General features: G+C 53.7%; 2 protein-coding genes across 3 annotated transcripts in view; one reads left to right on the top strand and one right to left on the bottom strand.

Annotated features, from left to right (window-relative positions):
• The window catches only part of LOC146197427 (ATP-binding cassette sub-family F member 3), a 50,300-nt gene that overhangs the window by 21,915 nt on the left and 8,480 nt on the right, over positions 1-19,905 (bottom strand). For both annotated transcript variants that reach the window (XM_084599241.1, XM_084599242.1), the window contains 3 exons: positions 19,484-19,633; positions 19,060-19,209; positions 16,611-16,667 (listed from right to left, as the gene is read on the bottom strand). In XM_084599241.1, coding sequence (XP_084455367.1) covers positions 16,611-16,667; positions 19,060-19,209; positions 19,484-19,633 — 357 coding nt within the window. The remainder of the gene's footprint in view (positions 1-16,610; positions 16,668-19,059; positions 19,210-19,483; positions 19,634-19,905) is intronic.
• LOC146197428 (uncharacterized) lies at positions 12,860-15,092 on the top strand. The gene is made up of 2 exons (XM_084599245.1): positions 12,860-14,733; positions 14,798-15,092. Exons 1-2 carry the CDS (start codon positions 14,083-14,085, stop codon positions 15,074-15,076), a joined length of 930 nt encoding a protein of 309 aa, XP_084455371.1. The 5' UTR covers positions 12,860-14,082; the 3' UTR covers positions 15,077-15,092.

Raw genomic sequence — 19,905 nt, forward strand, 5'->3', positions numbered from 1 at the left:
CTAGAATTTAGCCACCATAATGTGTTTCCTGCACCCCCGACCGCCGCCACCCCCCTTAATAATATGTTTTCTGAATAGTAGTGCCCCCCGACCGACAACCAAATTTCTGCGCCCGGTGCGCAATATGGAACCTTCGTCTACCACTAGGGCGGCGGCGTGTTCACGGCCGTTCACGGCGTTCTAATGACGCCACAACTGGGTCAGCAGTTGCAGCAAGCGGCTTCGGCACCACCATCGCAAGCCCCGGAGACATCGGCGCAGCAGCAAGCGGCGCAGGCCCCGGAGACGACCGCGCCTGAAGTTTCGGCGCAGCAGCAAGCGGCACCACCATCGCAAGCCCCGGAGACGACGACCGCGCCCGAAGTTTCGGCGCAGCAGCCAGGCGAGCTCGATATACAGAGTCTGTTGCGGCAGCAAAAAGAGATGCAGGCTCTGCTGTTGCAGCAGCAGGCGCTGTATCGACGGCAAATCGAAATTTTTGCCGCTCGACCGCCTCAGTATTTCATGCAACCCGAGCTGTCGTCGCATGCGCTACCCGCATCTCTGGGTGAGCCGATGTCGCAGCCGGCCACACCCGAGGAGCCGCTGTCGCAGTCCACGCAGCCTATGGACCCGCTGGCCATCGCTATGCAGCATGCTGAGCAGCCCGCAGACCCGCTGATGCCGTACACTGAGCAACCCACGGACCCGTTGATGCAGCACGCTGAGCAGCCCGCAGACCCGCTGGTGCTGCAAGCTGAGCAGGACCCGCTGCCCGTCGCTATGCCGTACGCTGAGCATCCCACGGACCCGCTGGTGGAGCAGCCTGTGGCTACGGAACCAGAGAGGCCGCCCATCGTTGTACAGCCGCCGCCGCACGAGGAGCAGCCAGCGTCGCCAGCAAACCAGTTCCAGAATTCGTCGCCGCAGCAGCACCAGCAGCTAGAGCCACTACACCGGCAGGCGACCCTTGTAGGTAGCACGTATCACCGTTGTCTTGTAGGAGATAGCAATTCCTTATAGATATGGAAGTGCAGGACAGATTTGTTGCCGTTGTTGCCTTGTATTCACGTAGGCATGACTTGTGGGAATGAAATAGACGCTGGCTCTTGCCTTGTATTGCTTAGACACTGGCCGTAGTCTGGACAGACGCTGTTGCCTTGTGGGAATGGAATAGATGCTGGCTCTTGCCTTGTATTGCTTAGACACTGGCCGTAGTCTGGACAGACGCTGTTGCCTTGTGGGAATGGAATAGACGCTGGCTCTTGCCTTGTATTGCTTAGACACTGGCCGTAGTCTGGACAGACGCTGTTGCCTTGTGGGAATGGAATAGACGCTGGCTCTTGCCTTGTATTGCTTAGACACTGGCCGTAGTCTGGACAGACGCTGTTGCCTTGTGGGAATGGAATAGACGCTGGCTCTTGCCTTGTATTGCTTAGACATTGGCCGTAGTCTTGGACAGACGCTGTTGCCTTGTGGGAATGGACGATGGCTTGCGGGAGACATAGACGCGGGCTCTTGCCACGTAGGATTGTTGCCTTGTAATATCCGTGGGCGTCCTGATGTGGTTGCAGCATAGTCACTGATACTTGGTATTGTTACTTGCAGTGTCTGCAGAGCGGCAAATTACACGACTTCGTCGAGTACATCTTCGGGCGGTCTCCTCGGAGCGATTTACTGGCAGAGCCCTCTGTGTTGGCGACAGAACACCAAACTGTACTGTCTTCGGTACTGGTCTAACTAAACAACACTTCGGAGCCGACGGCAGTGGTAGCACCCCAAATGCACCTGCACAAGACAGCAGCTCCCGCGCCACCTCGCCTGACACTACAGCGGTATGTCCCCCCCCCCCCGCCCCCCCCAAGCAGTACAAGTCATGGCAATGGTGCCAGTCCCAATATTCGTGGCACCGCATCATTTACCGGCCGTTCTAAACACCCCGGGCATCTCAAGCACATTTCCAGGCGCAGCGGCTACACCGGCCATCCCAAGCGCGGCGGCTCCACTGGTCCAACTAAACAACACTTCGGAGCCGACGGCCGCCGCCGCCCCAGGACTGCGGCCCGACGACGGCAATGGCGGCCAAAGCAGCCCGGCTTCCCCGCCGCCGCCGACAGGAAGAGAGGCCGACTTGATCGCACTGGAGCGCTTGGCCTTGTATTCACGTAGGCATGACTTGTGGGAATGGAATAGACGCTGGCTCTTGCCTTTTATTGCTTAGACACTCGCCGTAGTCTGGACAGACGCTGTTGCCTTGTGGGAATGGAATAGACGCTGGCTCTTGCCTTGTATTGCTTAGACACTGGCCGTAGTCTGGACAGACGCTGTTGCCTTGTGGGAATGGAATAGATGCTGGCTCTTGCCTTTTATTGCTTAGACACTGGCCGTAGTCTGGACAGACGCTGTTGCCTTGTGGGAATGGAATAGACGCTGGCTCTTGCCTTGTATTGCTTAGACACTGGCCGTAGTCTTGGACAGACGCTGTTGCCTTGTGAGAATGGACGATGGCTTGCGGGAGACATAGACGCGGGCTCTCGCCACGTAGGATTGTTGCCTTATAATATCCATGGGCGTCCTGACGTGGTTGCAGCATAGTCACTGATACTTGGTATTGTTACTTGCAGTGTCTGCAGAGCGGCAAATTACACGACTTCGTCGAATACATCTTCGGGCGGTCTCCTCGGAGCGATTTACTGGCAGAGCCCTCTGTGTTGGCGACAGAACACCAAACTGTACTGTCTTCGGTACTGGTCCAACTAAACAACACTTTGGAGCCAGCCAACTAGAATTTAGCCACCCTAATGTGTTTCCTGCACCCCCGACCGCCGCCACCCCCCTTAATAATATGTTTTCTGAATAGTAGTGCCCCCCGACCGACAACCAAATTTCTGCGCCCAATGCGCAATATGGAACCTTCGTCTACCACTCGGGCGGCGGCGTGTTCACGGCCGTTTACGGCGTTCTAATGACGCCACAACTGGGTCAGCAGTTGCAGCAAGCGGCTTCGGCACCACCATCGCAAGCCCCGGAGACATCGGCGCAGCAGCAAGCGGCGCAGGCCCCGGAGACGACCGCGCCTGAAGTTTCGGCGCAGCAGCAAGCGGCACCACCATCTCAAGCCCCAAAGACGACGACCGCGCCCGAAGTTTCGGCGCAGCAGCCAGGCGAGCTCGATATACAGTCTGTTGCGGCAGCAAAAAGAGATGCAGGCTCTGCTGTTGCAGCAGCAGGCGCTGTATCGACGGCAAATCGAAATTTTTGCCGCTCGACCGCCTCAGTATTTCGTGCAACCCGAGCTGTCGTCGCATGCGCTACCCGCATCTCTGGGTGAGCCGATGTCGCAGCCGGCCACACCCGAGGAGCCGCTGTCGCAGTCCACGCAGCCTATGGACCCGCTGGCCATCGCTATGCAGCATGCTGAGCAGCCCGCAGACCCGCTGATGCCGTACACTGAGCAACCCACGGACCCGTTGATGCAGCACGCTGAGCAGCCCGCAGACCCGCTGGTGCTGCAAGCTGAGCAGGACCCGCTGCCCATCGCTATGCCGTACGCTGAGCATCCCACGGACCCCCTGGTGGAGCAGCCTGTGGCTACAGAACCAGAGAGGCCGCCCATCGTTGTACAGCCGCCGCCGCACGAGGAGCAGCCAGCGTCGCCAGCAAACCAGTTCCAGAATTCGTCGCCGCAGCAGCACCAGCAGCTAGAGCCACTACACCGGCAGGCGACCCTTGTAGGTAGCACGTATCACCGTTGTCTTGTAGGAGATAGCAATTCCTTATAGATATGGAAGTGCAGGACAGATTTGTTGCCGTTGTTGCCTTGTATTCACGTAGGCATGACTTGTGGGAATGAAATAGACGCTGGCTCTTGCCTTGTATTGCTTAGACACTGGCCGTAGTCTGGACAGACGCTGTTGCCTTGTGGGAATGGAATAGACGCTGGCTCTTGCCTTGTATTGCTTAGACACTGGCCGTAGTCTGGACAGACGCTGTTGCCTTGTGGGAATGGAATAGACGCTGGCTCTTGCCTTATATTGCTTAGACACTGGCCGTAGTCTGGACAGACGCTGTTGCCTTGTGGGAATGGAATAGACGCTGGCTCTTGCCTTGTATTGCTTAGACATTGGCCGTAGTCTTGGACAGACGCTGTTGCCTTGTGGGAATGGACGATGGCTTGCGGGAGACATAGACGCGGGCTCTTGCCACGTAGGATTGTTGCCTTGTAATATCCATGGGCGTCCTGATGTGGTTGCAGCATAGTCACTGATACTTGGTATTGTTACTTGCAGTGTCTGCAGAGCGGCAAATTACACGACTTCGTCGAGTACATCTTCGGGCGGTCTCCTCGGAGCGATTTACTGGCAGAGCCCTCTGTGTTGGCGACAGAACACCAAACTGTACTGTCTTCGGTACTGGTCTAACTAAACAACACTTCGGAGCCGACGGCAGTGGTAGCACCCCAAATGCACCTGCACAAGACAGCAGCTCCCGCGCCACCTTGCCTGACACTACAGCGGTATGCCCCCCCCCCCCCCTTCCCCCCCCAAGCAGTAAAGTCATGGCAATGGTGCCAGTCCCAATATTCGTGGCACCGCATCATTTACCGGCCGTTCTAAACACCCCGGGCATCTCAAGCACATTTCCAGGCGCAGCGGCTACACCGGCCATCCCAAGCGCGGCGGCTCCACTGGTCCAACTAAACAACACTTCGGAGCCGACGGCCGCCGCCGCCCCAGGACTGCGGCCCGACGACGGCAATGGCGGCCAAAGCAGCCCGGCTTCCCCGCCGCCGCCGACAGGAAGAGAGGCCGACTTGATCGCACTGGAGCGCTTGGCCTTGTATTCACGTAGGCATGACTTGTGGGAATGGAATAGACGCTGGCTCTTGCCTTTTATTGCTTAGACACTGGCCGTAGTCTGGACAGACGCTGTTGCCTTGTGGGAATGGAATAGACGCTGGCTCTTGCCTTGTATTGCTTAGACACTGGCCGTAGTCTGGACAGACGCTGTTGCCTTGTGGGAATGGAATAGATGCTGGCTCTTGCCTTTTATTGCTTAGACACTGGCCGTAGTCTGGACAGACGCTGTTGCCTTGTGGGAATGGAATAGACGCTGGCTCTTGCCTTGTATTGCTTAGACACTGGCCGTAGTCTTGGACAGACGCTGTTGCCTTGTGAGAATGGACGATGGCTTGCGGGAGACATAGACGCGGGCTCTCGCCACGTAGGATTGTTGCCTTATAATATCCATGGGCGTCCTGACGTGGTTGCAGCATAGTCACTGATACTTGGTATTGTTACTTGCAGTGTCTGCAGAGCGGCAAATTACACGACTTCGTCGAATACATCTTCGGGCGGTCTCCTCGGAGCGATTTACTGGCAGAGCCCTCTGTGTTGGCGACAGAACACCAAACTGTACTGTCTTCGGTACTGGTCCAACTAAACAACACTTTGGAGCCAGCCAACTAGAATTTAGCCACCCTAATGTGTTTCCTGCACCCCCGACCGCCGCCACCGCCCTTAATAATATGTTTTCTGAATAGTAGTGCCCCCCGACCGACAACCAAATTTCTGCGCCCGGTGCGCAATATGGAACCTTCGTCTACCACTCGGGCGGCGGCGTGTTCACGGCCGTTCACGGCGTTCTAATGACGCCACAACTGGGTCAGCAGTTGCAGCAAGCGGCTTCGGCACCACCATCGCAAGCCCCGGAGACATCGGCGCAGCAGCAAGCGGCGCAGGCCCCGGAGACGACCGCGCCTGAAGTTTCGGCGCAGCAGCAAGCGGCACCACCATCGCAAGCCCCGGAGACGACGACCGCGCCCGAAGTTTCGGCGCAGCAGCCAGGCGAGCTCGATATACAGAGTCTGTTGCGGCAGCAAAAAGAGATGCAGGCTCTGCTGTTGCAGCAGCAGGCGCTGTATCGACGGCAAATCGAAATTTTTGCCGCTCGACCGCCTCAGTATTTCGTGCAACCCGAGCTGTCGTCGCATGCGCTACCCGCATCTCTGGGTGAGCCGATGTCACAGCCGGCCACACCCAAGGAGCCGCTGTCGCAGTCCACGCAGCCTATGGACCCGCTGGCCATCGCTATGCAGCATGCTGAGCAGCCCGCAGACCCGCTGATGCCGTACACTGAGCAACCCACGGACCCGTTGATGCAGCACGCTGAGCAGCCCGCAGACCCGCTGGTGCTGCAAGCTGAGCAGGACCCGCTGCCCATCGCTATGCCGTACGCTGAGCATCCCACGAACCCGCTGGTGGAGCAGCCTGTGGCTACGGAACCAGAGAGGCCGCCCATCGTTGTACAGTCGCCGCCGCACGAGGAGCAGCCAGCGTCGCCAGCAAACCAGTTCCAGAATTCGCCGCCGCAGCAGCACCAGCAGCTAGAGCCACTACACCGGCAGGCGACCCTTGTAGGTAGCACGTATCACCGTTGTCTTGTAGGAGATAGCAATTCCTTATAGATATGGAAGTGCAGGACAGATTTGTTGCCGTTGTTGCCTTGTATTCACGTAGGCATGACTTGTGGGAATGAAATAGACGCTGGCTCTTGCCTTGTATTGCTTAGACACTGGCCGTAGTCTGGACAGACGCTGTTGCCTTGTGGGAATGGAATAGATGCTGGCTCTTGCCTTGTATTGCTTAGACATTGGCCGTAGTCTGGACAGACGCTGTTGCCTTGTGGGAATGGAATAGACGCTGGCTCTTGCCTTGTATTGCTTAGACACTGGCCGTAGTCTGGACAGACGCTGTTGCCTTGTGGGAATGGAATAGACGCTGGCTCTTGCCTTGTATTGCTTAGACACTGGCCGTAGTCTGGACAGACGCTGTTGCCTTGTGGGAATGGAATAGACGCTGGCTCTTGCCTTGTATTGCTTAGACATTGGCCGTAGTCTTGGACAGACGCTGTTGCCTTGTGGGAATGGACGATGGCTTGCGGGAGACATAGACGCGGGCTCTTGCCACGTAGGATTGTTGCCTTGTAATATCCATGGGCGTCCTGATGTGGTTGCAGCATAGTCACTGATACTTGGTATTGTTACTTGCAGTGTCTGCAGAGCGGCAAATTACACGACTTCGTCGAGTACATCTTCGGGCGGTCTCCTCGGAGCGATTTACTGGCAGAGCCCTCTGTGTTGGCGACAGAACACCAAACTGTACTGTCTTCGGTACTGGTCTAACTAAACAACACTTCCGAGCCGACGGCAGTGGTAGCACCCCAAATGCACCTGCACAAGACAGCAGCTCCCGCGCCGCCTCGCCTGACACTACAGCGGTATGTCCCCCCCCCCCCCCCCCCCCCAAGCAGTACAAGTCATGGCAATGGTGCCAGTCCCAATATTCGTGGCACCGCATCATTTACCGGCCGTTCTAAACACCCCGGGCATCTCAAGCACATTTCCAGGCGCAGCGGCTACACCGGCCATCCCAAGCGCGGCGGCTCCACTGGTCCAACTAAACAACACTTCGGAGCCGACGGCCGCCGCCGCCCCAGGACTGCGGCCCGACGACGGCAATGGCGGCCAAAGCAGCCCGGCTTCCCCGCCGCCGCCGACAGGAAGAGAGGCCGACTTGATCGCACTGGAGCGCTTGGCCTTGTATTCACGTAGGCATGACTTGTGGGAATGGAATAGACGCTGGCTCTTGCCTTTTATTGCTTAGACACTGGCCGTAGTCTGGACAGACGCTGTTGCTTTGTGGGAATGGAATAGAAGCTGGCTCTTGCCTTGTATTGCTTAGACACTGGCCGTAGTCTGGACAGACGCTGTTGCCTTGTGGGAATGGAACAGATGCTGGCTCTTGCCTTTTATTGCTTAGACACTGGCCGTAGTCTGGACAGACGCTGTTGCCTTGTGGGAATGGAATAGACGCTGGCTCTTGCCTTGTATTGCTTAGACACTGGCCGTAGTCTCGGACAGACGCTGTTGCCTTGTGAGAATGGACGATGGCTTGCGGGAGACATAGACGCGGGCTCTCGCCACGTAGGATTGTTGCCTTATAATATCCATGGGCGTCCTGACGTGGTTGCAGCATAGTCACTGATACTTGGTATTGTTACTTGCAGTGTCTGCAGAGCGGCAAATTACACGACTTCGTCGAATACATCTTCGGGCGGTCTCCTCGGAGCGATTTACTGGCAGAGCCCTCTGTGTTGGCGACAGAACACCAAACTCTACTGTCTTCGGTACTGGTCCAACTAAACAACACTTTGGAGCCAGCCAACTAGAATTTAGCCACCCTAATGTGTTTCCTGCACCCCCGTCCGCCGCCACCCCCCTTAATAATATGTTTTCTGAATAGTAGTGCCCCCCGACCGACAACCAAATTTCTGCGCCCGGTGCGCAATATGGAACCTTCGTCTACCACTCGGGCGGCGGCGTGTTCACGGCGTTCTAATGACGCCACAACTGGGTCAGCAGTTGCAGCAAGCGGCTTCGGCACCACCATCGCAAGCCCCGGAGACATCGGCGCAGCAGCAAGCGGCGCAGGCCCCGGAGACGACCGCGCCTGAAGTTTCGGCGCAGCAGCAAGCGGCACCACCATCGCAATCCCCGGAGACGACGACCGCGCCCGAAGTTTCGGCGCAGCAGCCAGGCGAGCTCGATATACAGAGTCTGTTGCGGCAGCAAAAAGAGATGCAGGCTCTGCTGTTGCAGCAGCAGGCGCTGTATCGACGGCAAATCGAAATTTTTGCCGCTCGACCGCCTCAGTATTTCGTGCAACCCGAGCTGTCGTCGCATGCGCTACCCGCATCTCTGGGTGAGCCGATGTCACAGCCGGCCACACCCAAGGAGCCGCTGTCGCAGTCCACGCAGCCTATGGACCCGCTGGCCATCGCTATGCAGCATGCTGAGCAGCCCGCAGACCCGCTGATGCCGTACACTGAGCAACCCACGGACCCGTTGATGCAGCACGCTGAGCAGCCCGCAGACCCGCTGGTGCTGCAAGCTGAGCAGGACCCGCTGCCCATCGCTATGCCGTACGCTGAGCATCCCACGGACCCGCTGGTGGAGCAGCCTGTGGCTACGGAACCAGAGAGGCCGCCCATCGTTGTACAGCCGCCGCCGCACGAGGAGCAGCCAGCGTCGCCAGCAAACCAGTTCCAGAATTCGCCGCCGCAGCAGCACCAGCAGCTAGAGCCACTACACCGGCAGGCGACCCTTGTAGGTAGCACGTATCACCGTTGTCTTGTAGGAGATAGCAATTCCTTATAGATATGGAAGTGCAGGACAGATTTGTTGCCGTTGTTGCCTTGTATTCACGTAGGCATGACTTGTGGGAATGAAATAGACGCTGGCTCTTGCCTTGTATTGCTTAGACACTGGCCGTAGTCTGGACAGACGCTGTTGCCTTGTGGGAATGGAATAGATGCTGGCTCTTGCCTTGTATTGCTTAGACACTGGCCGTAGTCTGGACAGACGCTGTTGCCTTGTGGGAATGGAATAGACGCTGGCTCTTGCCTTGTATTGCTTAGACACTGGCCGTAGTCTGGACAGACGCTGTTGCCTTGTGGGAATGGAATAGACGCTGGCTCTTGCCTTGTATTGCTTAGACACTGGCCGTAGTCTGGACAGACGCTGTTGCCTTGTGGGAATGGAATAGACGCTGGCTCTTGCCTTGTATTGCTTAGACATTGGCCGTAGTCTTGGACAGACGCTGTTGCCTTGTGGGAATGGACGATGGCTTGCGGGAGACATAGACGCGGGCTCTTGCCACGTAGGATTGTTGCCTTGTAATATCCATGGGCGTCCTGATGTGGTTGCAGCATAGTCACTGATACTTGGTATTGTTACTTGCAGTGTCTGCAGAGCGGCAAATTACACGACTTCGTCGAGTACATCTTCGGGCGGTCTCCTCGGAGCGATTTACTGGCAGAGCCCTCTGTGTTGGCGACAGAACACCAAACTGTACTGTCTTCGGTACAGGTCTAACTAAACAACACTTCGGAGCCGACGGCAGTGGTAGCACCCCAAATGCACCTGCACAAGACAGCAGCTCCCGCGCCGCCTCGCCTGACACTACAGCGGTATGTCCCCCCCCCCCCCAAGCAGTACAAGTCATGGCAATGGTGCCAGTCCCAATATTCGTGGCACCGCATCATTTACCGGCCGTTCTAAACACCCCGGGCATCTCAAGCACATTTCCAGGCGCAGCGGCTACACCGGCCATCCCAAGCGCGGCGGCTCCACTGGTCCAACTAAACAACACTTCGGAGCCGACGGCCGCCGCCGCCCCAGGACTGCGGCCCGACGACGGCAATGGCGGCCAAAGCAGCCCGGCTTCCCCGCCGCCGCCGACAGGAAGAGAGGCCGACTTGATCGCACTGGAGCGCTTGGCCTTGTATTCACGTAGGCATGACTTGTGGGAATGGAATAGACGCTGGCTCTTGCCTTTTATTGCTTAGACACTGGCCGTAGTCTGGACAGACGCTGTTGCCTTGTGGGAATGGAATAGACGCTGGCTCTTGCCTTGTATTGCTTAGACACTGGCCGTAGTCTGGACAGACGCTGTTGCCTTGTGGGAATGGACGATGGCTTGCGGGAGACATAGACGCGGGCTCTTGCCACGTAGGATTGTTGCCTTGTAATATCCATGGGCGTCCTGACGTGTTTGCAGCATAGTCACTGATACTTGGTATTGTTACTTGCAGTGTCTGCAGAGCGGCAAATTACACGACTTCGTCGAGTACATCTTCGGGCGGTCTCCTCGGAGCGATTTACTGGCAGAGTCTTCTGTGTTGGCGACAGAACACCAAACTGTACTGTCTTCGGTACTGGTCCAACTAAACAACACTTCGGAGCCGACGGCCGCCGCCGCCCCAGGACTGCGGCCCGACGACAGCAATGGCGGCCTAAGCAGCCCGGCTTCCCCGCCGCCGCCGACAGGAAGGGAGGCCGACTTGATCGCACTGGAGCGCTTGGTGCCTGCTATGGATGCCCCTAGCGGCTCGACGGATTGGTTGGTTGGTTGGGGTCTTTGGGTTATTCTTGGGGGTCTTTGGGTTATTCTTGGGGGGGGGATACCGGACACGGATTATGCCGGCCTTAATTCGCGGCGGCACACGGATTAATCCGGTACGCTAAGGGGATCGTTATCCATAGCAGTCTCGCCACATCCCCCCTCGCCGCCGCTTTCCGCGAATGAACGGGCGACGGGCACACTCTCGACCACTAAATGCTCCGAGCTCTCCGGTACGTCAAGAACGGCCCTCGCCACTCCCTGCATACAAGCCGACGCCGCCGCTTCCAGCGCCGCAAAGCCCGTTTCATCTCCTCTTAAACAGCCGGCAGCCGCTGCAGTCGTCGTCGTTGGTAATCATGGGCCTGCCGCCTGGGGAGAATTTCGTGCCGATTGCCAGCACGGCGGGGGCAACGCGTCGCCGACGTTTGAAGGAATCTTCCCTGGCGGGGGACCACCATCGAGCGGACCAACATTTGCCGATAAAGAAACGGAAAGTGAGGAACGTTCCCGATTTACCGGAGGGCTCGCGGACTTTCGTCCCAGACTTGGAGATTCCAGGGGTTTCGCTTTGCCCAGAAACGCCTCTTTCATCTGTTCCCCATCGGCAAGGGCGGCCAGGGATGTCCTGTGCAACTCCGATTACGGAAACATCAGTGACGACGAACTCTTTGTCGAATGCCACAGTGTCGCAGCAGCAGCCTCGGACACTACCAACAGCATCTGCGGTGACAGTGGCAGTGGTAGCACCCCAAATGCACCTGCACAAGACAGCAGCTCCCGCGCCGCCTCGCCTGACACTACAGCGGTATGTCCCCCCTCCCCTCCCCCCAAGCAGTACAAGTCATGGCAATGGTGCCAGTCCCAATATTCGTGGCACCGCATCATTTACCGGCCGTTCTAAACACCCCGGGCATCTCAAGCACATTTCCAGGCGCAGCGGCTACACCGGCCATCCCAAGCGCGGCGGCTCCCCCGGCCATCGCAAGAATCTCAAGCGCAGCAGCTACATCGGCCATCCCAAAGACACCGGGTCTTCCAGGCACAACGGGTCTTCCAAGCACAGCGGGTATTACAAGCACGGCGGCGAATCAGACAGACACAAGAACAGGAATAGAAAGCGAAATCGCCAAGATGCAAGATTGTGCGACGTCAGCCGCATGTCCGTCTCAGTTGCTACACACTCATCCAGCGTCATCCTCTTCCGATCAAAAGCCCCCAGAAAAGACATCAGGCAGTGTAGTTCTGGAGACCGCGAGTGCACTCACATCGACAAGTTTGGCGAAAACGAGCAGCGGTCGTGTTTTCAGCTTGACGGGAAACCACATCGAGATCCATGTGCCGCCCGAAAAGTTGAAGCTGTTTCATCAAATAACGGAAAAGCTGACGGAGTGCTTCAAAGAAACCATGACCCCGGGGTTGACGCCTCGACAAATGTGTCGCGTACGTGCAGCACTGGCCCACTTCGCGAGGCGTGTTTACATAAAACAAGTGTTTCCCGAACACTTCATACAAATGGAGGCACTCGTAAGGACGTTGCTAGCCAAAATACAGCAGGGAAGGCGAGACGCGGGCCTCAGCTAGAAATCGAAAGAAAAGTAAGGACTGAATTAAAATTATTTCGCAGCGCCGACAGACGAAGGAGGAGAGATCGTCGACTCCACGAGCGTGACGTGGCCTTCGACAGTGTACATAATAAAGTATAAGTTATGTTTGAAACAATATGTCTTCCATTTTGTTTGCTCGCTTCCCTACAGCTGCTGCCGCAAAGTTGGGTACCGACCAGCGGCAAGCGGCGAGCGAGTGACCCTCTTTCTAGGGAACATCCCCGCCAGAAAATCCCATTGCGCGCTCTCGGTGGAAGGGGAGGAGGGTGTAGGCCAGTCGCAGCGGCTGCTCGGAGAGGGGGAAGATTGTGAGAGCGAGGAGAGCGGTGGCGCACAATCTCTTTCTCTATCGGCTGCTCGACGCAGCTTGGATGGGTGTTTGTGTGTGTGTGTGTGTGCGTGTGTGGCTGACTGAACTACGCCATGGAAAGGATGGAAATTGAGCGACTAGTGGGTGAGCAACTGTTAACAACAGCACGCGAAAAGTGGACGTGACAGTAAACACGGGGGCGATGCTCCCGGAAGAAATGGCGTTGTCGGTAACAGCGCCGCCACCGCCGCCACGAGTACTCGTGACTAAAGCCCATCTCGTGACGGGGCCGAGCAACGGCAGCAGCAGCGCGAGCAGAAACGAGAAAACGAGAAAGGGCGTGCTAGCGGCGCGGCGGCGGATGGCATGCTTCTAACCTCGCTAGGACTGCGCGCCGCCGCCACCGAAGAAATACTCTTAGACGAGGACGTTGTATCGTTAGGCGAAGAAACTACGAGTGCCGCTACTACCATTGCCATGACGCTAGACGAGGAGCCGTGTGAAAGTGTTACTGAACGCGCCGCGGTATCCGAAGGCAAACAGCTCGTCGTGCGAATTAACGACATTGGACAGACTCCCCCCAAGCAGTCGTGTCGCGTATCTAGCCTTAAGCGCACATCCATGAGCATGAAAAGAGCACCGCTGGTGACGCCGCCACGACAAGGAATATTAGTAACTACTTCCTCTGAAAAGAGAAGGGCTCGCCTAATGAGCACGATAGACGCGGTAGCGCGAGGCAAGATCGGCGCCCAGCAACACAAAGGCGACGCAACGGCGAGCGCCATAATCGATCCGGTTGTTCTGCCTTTCAAGAAACAGCGCAAGGCACGCTTGTCACCTTCGAAGCAGCTGCCGCAGCAACGCTTCCAAATGCACAAGATATTGCCTATGTCGGCAGCTCGGCGGCGGCCTTCGCCGTCCCCGCCGTCAGAGGAGTTGGTCGAGAAAGAATCCGCGCTGGAAGAGCAACCCCAAGAACAGCAAGCCGAGCAGCAACAGCAGCAATTACCTCAGCCGTTGCCGCCGCAGCCGCAACAGCAACAACCTCGGCAGCAGCAGCCGCAACAATCTCAGCGACAGCAGCAGCCGCAGCAACAACAACTATCTCAGTGACAGCAGCAGCAGTCACGACAGCAACAACCTCGACAGCAGCAGCAGCAGCAGTCACAACAATCTCAGCGACAGCCTCAGCCCCGACAGCCCGAGCCCGAACAATTCACCCAAGATGAAATTTGTTGCGGTCAAGTCATACTGCCTACACCACCCATCAATAATACAAGCGACGAGCTGCCCGTCGCCCCCAAAAGCACGGCGGCCCGAACGCCCGGCGCGTAAACGACGGTTGCTCGGCGTGGGAACGCCGGAGGCTATAGATGAATATTTTCGCACTGACGAATTGGAATCCATGTCGTCACAAGACGAGGAGGACTACGAAGCGGTCACTACTACAACCACGAGCGACGACGGCAGTGCAGCTAGCGACGGTTCCGGGATCAGCGCGGGGAAACGGAGACGCAGAGCTAGAATGCTTTCCCAGAGACGACGAAAGAAGCTCGAGCAGCAGAGGCAACGGGTCCGGTTCGCCAATGCTTCCACATCCCACGCCAACAAAGCCATGACGCAAGCTCTGCGCTCAATGATGAGTCACAGCTGGCGCGACACGTACACGGGCGAGCTGCGCGACATGTTGCCGCAACCCAAAGTGTGTGCCCTAGGCGAATATGTGGATCCTGACACACAGCGCAGCGTGCCCATGCTGCCTCACGACACCATGCTGGCGCTTCTCGTGTTTGCCACCAGCATGCTGTCCTGTGCCAACGTCAACATCGAGGGATCCGGCCCCGAATTGTACGAACACATATTTGCCTACGCCGTGGTAAGTTTGGTGTTTGCGCTTTCAACCAACGATCAATGTTATATATATGTGTTTGTCTTTCCAGAGCCGGGGAATCAGGAACAGACGAGCCGCCATGGATGCACTGCGTAACTGGTTCGACGGAGCTTTTGCACATGGCGAACCGGGATACACGTTTGGGAGACCTTTCCCAAAGAAGTCTGCACATTTTCCCGAACATCCACTTTCCAGCTTTGATGGAACACATAGAAAAAAAATTTCCTACTACTCAATTTTCAAAGTAAGGTTAACAAAGACCTCCGTGAATATTTCAGGCCGTTTATTGTTCAACAACAAAGAGGTAAAAAAATGCCTGCTCAAATAAAATGTAAACAAAAGAATCACTGTTTCTATATTTCCATTTTGGTATAAGGAAGTCCATCCACCCTGCCCTAGAACCCTGGGACCGTCGCTGCCATGATTTCACCGGCCCTCCGACATACAGAACTACATACCTCGCGCCGCTGCAGGTGGCCTTTCTCTGAACAGCACTCTTCGAGCACTTTCAGCATGCAAATACAAGTTCGCTGCGAGCCTTTGGGCAACTGTAGGCTGTGCTAGCCCCGTGAAACTGTGTGACAAGGTGCATGTAGGCTGTACCTGAGGCTGACCTTCGGTCTCTCGCTCTCATTTTCCACTCCACACTGCTGTCATGCGGTGAAGCCAACCTAAATTAAAGCTAGCAGAACACCCCACTGTATTGTTTTAATGAAAAGCAATAATTCTATTTATAGCATATTAATAACAAGATAAGGCATCTTACGATAGGCAACAAATAGTCTCAAAACAGTGTCCGAAGCGGCCTCGTACAAAGTAAGTTAACTTAGTAATGCGCGACAGGCAGCACGTAGCAACAAAAAGCCTGTCACAAGCATGAGTACAGTGTATTCTCACTTCTAGGTGACAGACAAGTTTATCTATTGCCATTTTCTTGCATAATGAATTATCATTATACCAAAATTATTTCATGACCACCTTCGAGTTCGATATATTCGGGTTCTACTGCATATGCACAAAATTAAAGAGATTTAGAACAAGAGAAACGAGCTTAGGAGCCCCGGGAACCTTATTCGTCGGGCGCAAAAATGCCTTCCTGCTGCATGTTCATGAGAGCTTTAGAACAACGGTATAGTAAGAGAACTGACCGCATCTGGACGGCGTTAGCCGTTGACAGTGCCACTGCAACTGAAACGTGAAATGCGGGGTTGTAAATTTAAGAAATTTAACTTAATTCGCACTGGATTTTATGTCATAATAAGAGAAAAACTGTAATAAATAATAAAAGCACTTGTAATGCAAAATTCAATACTTAGTGATCTCTCATTTTGCGAACACAAAGCTATTTTGAACATCCCGCATTTTCTTACAGTCCTTCTCTATGGCAACCAAACATTTACTTGCTAAATCCAATACCAATCAAAATCCAGAAGCAATCTTAAAATTGAGAACAGCAGCCCTGGCTTCCTTGGATGCCCCCATCTAGCCTGGCCTTAATAGGCGTTTAAGGGCCAAGCTATTTCACCAGTTTTGGGTTAGCATCATCCGCTCACCTAAGGACCCGAGGGGTGCTAGCGTTCTGAGCATGCGCACTTGCACCTTGCTTTCCACTATCGCCCAAACTGATAGGATCACTGTATACCGAAATTTCCTATTTATGCGCAGCAATTTTTTGTTGGCAGCAAAAGGGGGCCCTTGACACTCACAGAGGGGTGCCTCTAGAACCACATAACCACTTATGCCCTTGCAGTTATAACAGAAGCACTACCTCACCAAACAGCTGACGAAAACTATGAACTAGGCAAACATGTTCCTTCAAATTTCCAGCATACACAGTGCACAACAGGAGGTGCCACACTCACTTGGTGAACAGCGCCCTTGCCAGTGCTATCCGCATCCTCCATCCTCCAGAAAACTCCCTGCAAGCAACGAGAGTGGAGACATGTAAAGGTATATATTGTAGGGAAGACAAAGAACACTCCGCACCGCAGCACCTCTACCGCCACTGCTTGTCGCCAGCGTCCATCTCTTGCCCTAAAGCTGTGACCTACAGCTGGTGGTTCTACACTGCTGCGTCTGAGGTACTACCAGCATTAGCCATCAGACCAAGTTAATGAATCCTCTCTTCACTTGGTGGGGGTGCGGGGTAACAAAGGCAGTCACCGTACGATCAGCCATAGCCATGGACACCTGCCAATACCCAGAGCGCAAATCTAAGGAGGAAAGCAATTCCGTGCCTTTCAAGCAGTCTAAAGGCATCTTCAATTCGTGAGAGGGGGTAGACATTTCGACGAGTAATTTTGTTGAGGCGGCGATAGACATCACAGACACACAAATATATATATATATATATATATATATATATATATATATATATATATATATATATATATATATATATATATATATATATATATATATATACATATATATAAACCCAGCACCTTCACCATTGTAAGCTGGGCGAGTGAGCTTTTTTGGCACTGCCAACAATGGTGTTGAATGATCACACCGAATGTTGCTGACGATTCACAGATAAGTTTATGTGGAGCGAATGGTGATGAGTAATCATAGATGTGGATGAAGGTCACAAAAAGTGCTCACACTACATATTATTTATACAGTTTCAATCCAAAATGATGGCAACCCATCCCTTTTTTTTGTAAGAATGTCACAAACTAAAACGGCTGGAAGGAAGTCTTTTTTTTTTTTTTTTCGCTGATGTGTCTTTTGCAAATAAACGAACACAACACAGACAGAAAGCGACAAAAAATCCACCAAAGAATCATTTCCACTGATAATAATTGGGTAGAGTTGCGCCAGCATCTCTTTAAACAAAGTGCCCCGCGGTGGTGTAAAAAAACGAGAACGCTCAGAGTTTCATGCTAGTTGAAAAGACAGACTCAAAGACGCTGACTTTTTCGAGTGCTGCCACGAGGCAACTCTGCGATACAAAAAAGAAGAAGAAAAAAGAAAAGAAAGACATGCCGAGTAAGCTCTGTGCCTTTGCTTTGCGTTGGTCGGGGTGCAGCGCAATGCAGCCCTTCTGACCCGTTTTCCTATTATATTTTTTGGGGGTAGGAAGAACATCACATTTGATTGCCAATATCTTTGGCGTTAGTGAAGCTAGCTTAAAGACTGTTTGTGGTGCAGTGACGAGCTATGAAATACTAACTGTTTGTGTATATTTTCTACCTTAGTAAACATTGCTGCATTGTCCCTTTAAGAATGCGACATAATAAATTCTTCCAAGGTGGCTTCTTTCGACTGAACCCTGCCAAATCACCTCTTAAAAGTATAAATTCACAAACAAGGAAAATGAAATGCCCCACATCATTTTGCTAGTACCCAATGCTGCACATAACCATGATTTGTTTCATCATTAATGCTATTGGGCCAACGCAGTGTGCTATATGTGTACTATTTGTTTATACTAGTGGCCACAGGCAGCATCTTACATGACAGTCATAACTCACTACTTGAGCAAAGTGGTTTTCTGGGCCAGACAGTAGGACATGATTTACAAGGAGGCTTAGCGCGAGACAGACGAGGACAAGAGAGGCACACAGGACGAGCGCTCGTCCTGTGTGCCTCTCTTGTCCTCGTCTGTCTCGCGCTCAGCCTCCCTATAACTTAGTACAATTAGAATTTATTTGCTATTCCACCCTCCAAGAACAGCGAGAATGTCCTTCATAATTCCTTAGTCATAGACAATTCCTTGCTGCGTAAGGCATCACTATACCTGCGCTGCAAGTCCACATGAGCGTCCCGGTAATCCTTCCCATGTGTTTGGCTCATAAACTCCACCTACAACAAGCTGTTTGCTGCCATGGCATTTAGCATGGCATGGCATGGCTGGGCTCAATAATTGGTTATAAAACAGCTGTAAAGTTCGTGTAAATGTGTGTTCCCTTAAAAGGCAAAAAGGATGAAAATGCAGGGTTAACAACTTGCCTGCAATGTTTAAGCTGACTTGCTAGATACTTGCTGCAAATCGCATTTTGGGTTATCAGTAAGACAGAGCAGCACACACAAAACTTGCTTAACTCAGTCTCAATAACATAAAGTTTGTGTAAATGTGCAGCAGTCGAGCCTCAACAACCTCACCTCACCCGGCAATGGCTTGGTTCGCACCTGCCGGGTTCATGCAAAGAAGCCTTGTTGTGCATGCATAGCTTTCATTTTTCATTACCATTTAATGTTATGGTAGTCAAGAATCAAAAGGTGTTCTGCTGCTAGCGGTCACCAACAGCAATGAATTCACTGGTGACTTAGCATAAACATAACGGCAAAAGTGAACAAGCAGCATACCTGGTCTTTTTTTGCTGCATTGCTGGGGAAAAGCCCAGACCAGCCAGGATAACGGAGGCTCTTGCAGGTGCCTTGTCTGCATCTATGTGCTGCAGCTCTGCGTACACCTTGGACAGCCTTTCATTTAGTGCAGGATCGTCTCCTTCAGATCTGCAAGAACAAGCAAACAAAAACAATATTATGGTTTCCACACAAGGGGCCAAGAACCTCACCAAGCATCCATTATCTAGCTCATAGTGCACACCTCTCACATTCTTGCGTTCCGTCAAGCCATCAGAGAAATTCAGACATATCATTTCCCTCCCAAAGCCCTCAAGCTGACCCAAATTGGGCAAAGCAGTCATTAAAGGACAGAGCTGCTTTTCTCAGGCTGACATGAAGCAGGCGCCAATGTGGGCCGCATGCACAGTATGAGCAAACTCACACTTTGGCAGTGAGTTCCTTCTCTTCGTTCAGCAACCGCTGCCTCGTTTCATCACAGGAGAGGACACTGTCGAGCGCTGTGGTATCGTCGCCAACCACTTCTTGTTCCACGTGAAGCACAGAAATGTGCGATGGAATCCTCAGCTGGCCACTACAGGAAAAGAAAATGTGCACAGACTCTCCACCATGTTCCTTGACTCCCCACGTAATTATCAATACAGGGAATCTGTGACTAACAATGTTTTCATAATCATTGACTTCACACCTAGTGAAGTGGCAGCATTTTTGTCCAAGAATTTTTGATGCACATCAGGCTCAAGAAAAAAAAAGACTCAAGCACAACAGCAAACCATCCTTTCCTGGTCCATTAAAAGGAGTTACTATCATAACAGGCACACTGCATGTTCCCAATGCAAGCTCTTC

Source organism: Amblyomma maculatum, chromosome 3 (assembly GCF_055883805.1).
Source record: "Amblyomma maculatum isolate TAMU_Amacu chromosome 3, ASM5588380v1, whole genome shotgun sequence".
NCBI lineage: Eukaryota > Metazoa > Arthropoda > Arachnida > Ixodida > Ixodidae > Amblyomma > Amblyomma maculatum.